General features: G+C 39.9%; 1 protein-coding gene across 1 annotated transcript; it reads left to right on the forward strand.

Annotated features, from left to right (window-relative positions):
• The first annotated feature begins 851 nt into the window (after window positions 1–851).
• SP5 (Sp5 transcription factor) lies at window positions 852–5,324 on the forward strand. Its single transcript, XM_075318859.1, has 2 exons — window positions 852–1,354; window positions 3,301–5,324. Exons 1-2 carry the CDS (start codon window positions 1,304–1,306, stop codon window positions 4,372–4,374), a joined length of 1,125 nt encoding a protein of 374 aa, XP_075174974.1. The 5' UTR covers window positions 852–1,303; the 3' UTR covers window positions 4,375–5,324.
• Window positions 5,325–8,150: the final 2,826 nt, after the last annotated feature.

Raw genomic sequence — 8,150 nt, forward strand, 5'->3', positions numbered from 1 at the left:
GCTCCTCACACATTCGTTATGAGTAGCGGGCGCAATGTAAGTCAATGGGAAATACTCGCTAAGTAGCAAGTAACCCGAAAGCCGTACTTTTCGTGCGAGTAGTGAATAGTACGGCTTTCAGATTACTCGCTACTTAGCGAGTATTTCAACTTGACTTACATTGCGCCCGCTACTCGTAACGAATATGCAAGTAGCGGACAGTACTCACGAACAGCATAGCGAGTATAACTTGTGAACTACTTGCTCAACATTAGTTATCTTTGCTTGTATGTGCATAGCTGACGCAAATTTGTGCGAGTAGCAAATAGTACGGCTTTCGGGTTACTCGCTACTTAGCGAGTATTTCCCATTGACTTACATTGCGCCCGCTACTCGTAATGAATATGGAAGTAGCTGACAGTACTCGCTAACAGGATAGCGAGTACGAATAGTCATCTACTCGATCAACACTAGTTATCTCTGCTTGCATTTGCATAACTGACGCAAACGGAACAGACGAATAGAATGTCCGAAGAGAGTCTTTACAGATGAACATTCCGATACTGCTACATCTGATCCATTCATCTGATCGCGCTGCAATCCCAACCTGTAGTCATTCCCAGGATGTTCTCCGCACCCTCGTAACAATACTTAAAGAAATAAGAAACTTGAGTAATGAGTACTAGTATTATCATCCAAATTTACCCAAGTGGGTATAAAAACCATCCTCAAATAACAAAGGGAGATTGTCTCTTTGCTACAAATCCTTAATTACAAAAAGAGCAGAGGAGGGGGCTCCAGGCTTGTGGACAAGCAGTGCAGGGTCTTCAGGAGCTGAGGGTCTCTTTGATCAAGAAAATCCAATTATTTGTGTATATACATTTCCCACATAGTGATTAGTTCATTAATTGTCCCGCCTTTATCACCTCCCTTTCCACCCCCTGTAATAATCAGTTCTTTTATCCAGACCAACAAACACTCGGTGGGAGCTTTTGTACATTCAAAGGATTTGCTTTCTCTTGTGAAAGAGCTGCTGTGCTTTGATGATTGGGCAGCTGGGAACTTCAAAGGGACAGAGCCAGGGCTGTGACTGGCTGGCAGCCCAGCAAAGTCCTTATCAAATTCTTGGAGGTGCTCCCACTGCAGTCAGTCAAGAGGCTGCTGGAAAGGAGGGGAGGCAGGAGGAGCATCAACCTGCAACCACCAAGTACCAAACACCCAACCTGGCACTCACTGGGTGGCAAGTCACTGAGTGAAGGGGTTTCCTCCATGCATCTTCCCCAGTGTGCTGCCCATCACGGTGCCCACCTGCAGGAGCAACACCATGGCTGCAGTAGCTGTACTAAGGAACGACTCGCTCCAGGCATTCCTACAGGTCAGTGGGATTTCACCTTCACAGGTAGTGAGGCCACTTAGTGAACAACAGGTTGTAGCAAATGCTAAATCAGCTGTTACTTATAGGAACCTACATAGGACTTTGACTACATTTTCTAATTCTTCTATAGTTCCAAATCTGATTTAAATATTCTTTATAAACTTTTTTTTTTTACTTTTCTCAAACAAAGTTTAGTTTACACAGAGTACAGGTAGTGAGGTTGGTGAATGTTTGCAAAAAAAAAAACTGCCCAGATTTCTAATTATCTAATATATGCAAAAAAGGAAAAAAAAACTACCCAGATTTATTATCGAATATAAGCAAACATAAATAAAAAATACCCAGATTTCCAATTATCTAATATATGCAAAAAAGAAAAAAAACTACCCAGATTTATTAGCTAATATAAGCAAAAAAAAATACCCAGATTTCCATTTATTATCTAATGTATATGCAAAAGAGGGAAAAAAAACTACCCATACTTATTAGCTAATATAAGCAAAAAAAAATAGAAAATACCCAGATTTCCAATTATCTAATATATGCAAAAAAAAATAAAATACCCAGATTTTTTATAAGCAAAAAAAAAACAAAATCCCAATTATCTAATATAAGCAAAAAAACCCACAGATTTCCAATTATCTAATATATGCAAAAAAAACCTAAATTTCCAATTATCTAATATATAAATGATTGCATAAAGTTATTAAATGTAATGTAGTGTTTTAAAGCACAGTATACTGTTATCTATTTTAGAACAATATATAGTGATAGGTAAGTTTTTCATAACTTTTTTTTTTTTTTTTTGTTTTCTTAACTTTCAGTTAAGTAATGGGTGACATTTGAGAAGAGCAGGGCTCTGGTAGATTCACTAGTATCATAATAATGATAAATATTTACGATACAGATATAGTTAAAATATCAATATTATGCATTGGATGTGAAATAAAGCTTCTATCGTTAAATTGATGATTAGATTAAAAAATAGGTGATTCTTCAATGCTTATGCTGATGGACTACAGATGATGTAGGAAGTAAAAAGACATTTAATATTGGACTTAGAGCAGGATTATTATTATTATTATTATTATTATTATTATTATTTATTATTATAGCGCCATTTATTCCATGGCGCTTTACAAGTGAAAGAGGGTATACGTACAACAATCATAGGATAGTGGATAAATACAGGCAGAGGATGGGGCAGAGGATGGGGCAGGAGAAAGTTATCATCAAAACTGTTACAGGTAATCAAAAATGCTGTCTTCTGCCCAGTTATGACTGATTTTGTATTCTTCACATGATTACTTGTAGTTATTTACAGATTTTTAAGGAATAAAAGTTGCATAACAGTTGATCTGGAGAAGTGAAGATGTATGCTCTGATATTGACTCTTGATAACTAGTATTAGAATGTTTTCAATATATAGAATTGTCTATCAATGAAGATGTCATATTCAATAATGCAATCTATATATTCTGTAATTATTAATATCTAATAATACAGATAGTGCCTGAATTTACATCTGCTACAAGCCCTGAAAACAATACTTAGTGTCTTAAAATGACATTTATCAGGAGTATTAATAGAAAATATAATACTCCAATGATTTCTACATTAAAAATGTTTGAAGTTGGGGGGGGGGGGGGTCTTAATTTGAAAAGTTTTTTTTTTTGGTACCTTCTTTACTTCTCACCTATCCCATGTCTCAAGTCATGCTGAGCTGCTCAAATATTGTTTTAATAGTAATTACTGAAGTTTAGGCTGATACAATTATTAATTTGAGACTATGGACTCATATTTGTAAAGCAAAAGGTCACGGTGTAAGGATTTGACAGTACAGGTGAATGAGACATGAGTCAGTTTAGCTTCTATCCATCTGCATGTGTTTTATCTATCGGTAATCAATATTTTATATGTAACATTAACGCTGTTTTCCATTACAGGACAGGACACCCAGCGCCTCTCCAGATATCCTTAAACATTCCCCATTGGCTCTACTGGCGGCAACGTGTAGCAGAATAGGTCAACCAGGAAGTGGTGCGGACTTTATTCAGGTTCCTTATGATCCAACCATTGCATCTCCCTCAAGGATTTTCCACCCGTGGACTAGTGACATGTCTTCCCACTCTCCAGCTGCCATTCAGGCACATAATAGCCTTGGACTTTCTGCCTCCAAAAATCAACTCCAATCTCACCTACAGTCTACATTTGTTACTCACGAACTGCCCCTTACACCCCCTGCTGACCCCTCCTACCCTTATGAATTTTCCCCAGTGAAAATGCTACCTTCCCCCATGGCTGCTTTTCAGACATCCAATTGCCAATCAACCTATGTACCTTCCATTCCTTATCCTCCTGCAGCACCTATCGCTTCTGCAATTCACGGATTTGTACCAGGTCATGCAAATCTGATACATCAGCAACCAAGGCAACTCTCCCCCAATGCAGCAGAAGACATCCCATGGTGGAGCATTCAACAGACTACTGCAGTCCCTCACCCGTCTCATATTCCTCATGCTCATCACCAGTTTCCCATCCAGAGAGGTTTAGTTCTAGGACATTCAGACTTTGCACAATACCAGACTCAAATTGCCGCTCTTCTGCAGACCAAATCTCCATTGGCTACTGCCAGAAGATGCCGAAGGTGCAGATGTCCAAACTGCCAATCCTCCAGTGGTCCAGATGAGCCTGGAAAGAAGAAACAGCACATCTGTCACATCCAAGGTTGTGGGAAAGTATATGGTAAAACCTCGCATCTTAAGGCCCACTTAAGGTGGCACTCGGGGGAGAGACCCTTTATTTGCAACTGGTTGTTCTGCGGCAAAAGTTTCACAAGATCTGATGAGCTACAAAGGCACTTGCGGACTCATACCGGTGAAAAGAGGTTTGTCTGTTCGGAATGTGGAAAAAGATTCATGAGAAGCGATCATCTGGCCAAACATGTAAAAACGCATCAAAATAAGAAGATCAAAGGGGTGGAACGGATAGTCAAACAGGAGCAAAGCAGGGACCACTAGAGGAGGCTTCATGGATTTTCTATAGTGCAATATACTTGAATATTGATAACTGGATTGTGGATAGACCCGAATTGTATCAATGCACACTACTAGTCGGATTTTAACTTGAACCGAATCTTCCATTTTTGATTTTAACATATGGATATTTTTCAGGACCTGAGGATTTGTAGATTTCTTTCAAAGTGTAATTAAACTTGGTGTAATCAATGACAACTTTACTCTGAAACCTTCATTATTTTTTTTTTTTTTTTTTCCCTGCAGAGTATTTAATGTGCTTGTAAAACTTCTTCACTTCTCTTCTTCCGTTGCAGCGTGCATTATTGATTTTGTAAATGGGAGTTATAAAAAAAAAAAAAAAAAAAGTTTCTTTGAAATAAACAATGAAGTGTATTGTTCCGGAATCGTTGCCAAATTGTCTCTGTCTAAATTTCAATTTATGTGCCACATATCTGGGAAACTTTTTTTTTTTTTTTTTTTTATATTTCTGAATTATAGCTCCGCTTTTATTCTTTTGGATGCACCCTATTCCGTAATTACTAAGTGTTTTATATGCCATATACTGTGTTATTGATATATATCTTCCATGGCGTTCACGAGAAAATGGTCCAGCGGATAACAACTCCTCTATAGCAATATATCTTCTATTATTGTAATTGTGCCATTAGCTTCTTGCAGCTATGTACAATGTTAATTTATGTAGTTTTTTTTTTTTTTCTTTTGTTGTTTTGCCCAGGTATGTGCGTGCCTGTACAGTTGAAGTGTAAGCATTTATTTCTTCTAAGGCTTGAAACTTTAGAATATCTTTGTTTTGTTTAGTTTAGTTTTTGTTGCACTTTTAAGAAAAAAGTACAAAAGGCAATATCTGGTATCTTTTAGGCACTGTTCATACTAAAATAGTTTCAGGCATGTTCACAGGTGGCATTAAAAAAAAAAAAAAAAAAAAACCCCTTGTGTGAACATACCCCAAAAGCATCTTTTTTACGGGCTATAGTAAAGACATACAGTTCACATTTTGTTAAGTATAATTACAATCTTGCCTTATTTATGTGAGTTTCTTGGCCGGCTATAGTGTAAGCTAGTTCAGTGAACACTGCTTTAGGCCCTGTGCACACGCTGCGGATTTTGCCACGGATTTGCTGCAGAAAATGTGTCTAACATTGCTGCAGTCATTCCCCAGCAAAGTTTTTTTTTTTTTGTTTTTTTTTTATTATACCTGCGTATTTTCCGCTGTGGAATTAATGAGCATGTCACTTCTTTTCCGCTGGTACCTGTGGTTTTTGCCATAGATAATGGTAAAAACTTTGGGGACCAAGTTACGGCAAAACTGCTGTAAATCGCGGCAAAAATGCGGGCGCAGTTTTATCGCGGTTTTTACCACGGGTGTGGGATTCTTTCAGAGGGTCCGTTTTTTTTCTTAAGAAAATGGCACCTTCTTGTGCACACAGCCTAAGGCCCGTTTCACACGTCAGTGAAAAACAGACGTTTTTCACTGGCGTGTAAAACACGCACATGTCCCTGCGTGTGCCGAAAATCATGGCATACGTGGGTTGTCTAAGTGCAATCCGGGCTCCGTTCTCCGTGGCCCGTGATTGCACTTAGAGATTCACTCACCTGCTCCCGCTGTCCGTGGTGCTGAATCCTCCCGCGACGCAGCATCCGGCCGGCGGTGACCCCCGCAGCAGCTGCTTCCGGGTCGGCTGTGTCGCGCATAATGAATATGCGCGACAGTAATCAGCCGGCACAGAAGGAGCAGGGAGAACGGGCTGCAGAGGACATCGCTGGACGCTGGGTGAGTTAAAATTTTTATTTTAAAAGCACGTTTTTTTTCTGGCACGTGTTTCACGGACCACACCACTGCGTGGTCCGTGGAACATCAGTCATGCCAGAAAAAAATGGACATGTCTCCGTGCGGCAATCACGCACACACTGGTACGCCGCACGGAGACACGTGCAGTGAAAAATCACTGACGTGTGAGCAGACCCATTCATTATAATGGGTCTGCGTATGTCAGTGATTCTGGTACGTTTAAAAAAAAAAAGCACAAACGTCCCAGAATCACTGACGTGTGAAAGGGGCCTAAGAGAGGCATCCAAGAAGTTGAGATATGAAGGGGGCTGGTTGGCAGGGTTTTCATACTGAAAAACATGGTATTTCATTTAACTTTCTTTCCCTCAAAGCATTAGTTAGGGTTTTTTTTGCTTTAATAGCTCTAGGACAAATAGTCATCAACTCCTTCTGAACTATCCACGCTTAGTTCAGCTACGCATGCATGAGCCTTTAATGAGGGAGAAGGAAACAAATACACTACTCCCAAAAAGTTAGGGATATTTGGCTTTCGGGTGAAACTTTATGGAAAACGTAAAAAGTTCACGCGACAGTGGTATGTTGTCATGATAGTAGGGTATTTAAGTAGAAGCAGCAATGGTGATTTCCTCATCTCAAACAATATATTGAAACAAAATCCAACAACAGTGGTGGATATACCCTCCAAAAAATATCAATGTCTCAATAACGTATGTGGCCTTGTACATTAATTACAGCTTCACAGCAATGTTTGATGCTGCTCACAGGAGGAGTTATTGTCTGCTGATACATGGCATCCCATTCTTCTTGAATGGTGACTCTCAGGTCATTGAGGTTCTGGGGTACAAAGTTACGGCCTCTACATGGCAACTCAGCTGATCTCATAGGTTTTCTATGGGATTTAAGTCTGGAGAAAGTTCAAGCCATGGCATTTGAGGTGCTCCAGCAGCCGTTCCCTAATGATGAGCTGAAGCATTGTCATCCATGAAGATGAAATTAGGGCTGAGTTGCTCATGTAGAGGCACAATGACTGGATTAATGATGTTATTCCAGTAATAGGGGCTTGTCACTGTACCATTCACAAAGTGTAAGGCCATTCTGCATTGACTAGGCGTACCAGCTCACACCACCACCACCACCAAAGTCTCAGCTGGAGACAACAGTGGCTGATGCATAATGCTCTCCTTGCCATCATTTCTGCTCAGCATGAATCCACTTTCATCAGTGAACAGCACTGAGGCCACTGGTATCTCGTCCAGCAAGACGATTACACCTGTGCTTGGTAGTGTGGTCAGTTACCCTTCAATGACGTCTAGCATGCAGACCATGCTGATGTAAACGGTTCTGTATGATCTGATGTGACACTTGGAAGCCTCTCACCTCCCTTAAATGTGCCTGGAGTTGTCTGGCATTGGTTCCGAAGATTATTGTTCACAATGAAGTGGACATCAGTGTGGTATGTGGCCAAAGGACGTCCACTTCTCTGCCTTTCTGTGACTCTTCCAGTCTCTCTGTGCTTGAAGTCTCGAAATGGCTGATCAATTGTTACGTTATTGTCTTGGTCTCATGATGTCAAAATATGAACAGCATAATGAGGAGGACTGTTTATTACCAATTTTAATTGAGCCCTGAAATTTATTGGGCAATTCATGGATCAAACACCTGTTGTGAATTTTGCCATTAACACTAAAAGTCCCAGAGAGGGGTCATTTAACATTTCTACCTTTGGAACCCAGAGACGGGTGGAATGACCTGAGAGATTTTAGCTAACTTCCTATAATCACCGTCTTTTGTTCTGTAATTAAGGCCATTACTGTCGCACGACAGGAGGTTGTTGTTTTCCATTAAGTTTAGCCATTTAGTTTCTAGTTAGTTCTATTCAGTTTATTGTATGTCATTTGACCCTCTTTCGGGACTTCAGGGGGGATCTCAAAATTTCTTGGACTTCTTGTGTTAAGCTCCTTGTTAGAGA

Source organism: Anomaloglossus baeobatrachus, chromosome 7, assembly GCF_048569485.1.
Source record: "Anomaloglossus baeobatrachus isolate aAnoBae1 chromosome 7, aAnoBae1.hap1, whole genome shotgun sequence".
In the NCBI taxonomy this organism is placed as follows: domain Eukaryota; kingdom Metazoa; phylum Chordata; class Amphibia; order Anura; family Aromobatidae; genus Anomaloglossus; species Anomaloglossus baeobatrachus.

Excerpts from the sequence above, each read along its gene's own strand:
- SP5 (XM_075318859.1), top strand. The coding sequence starts at position 1,304 with ATGGCTGCAGTAGCTGTACTAAGGAACGACTCGCTCCAGGCATTCCTA. Across the intron at positions 1,355-3,300 it reads CGCTCCAGGCATTCCTACAG|GACAGGACACCCAGCGCCTC; the intron begins GTCAGTGGGATT and ends TTTCCATTACAG.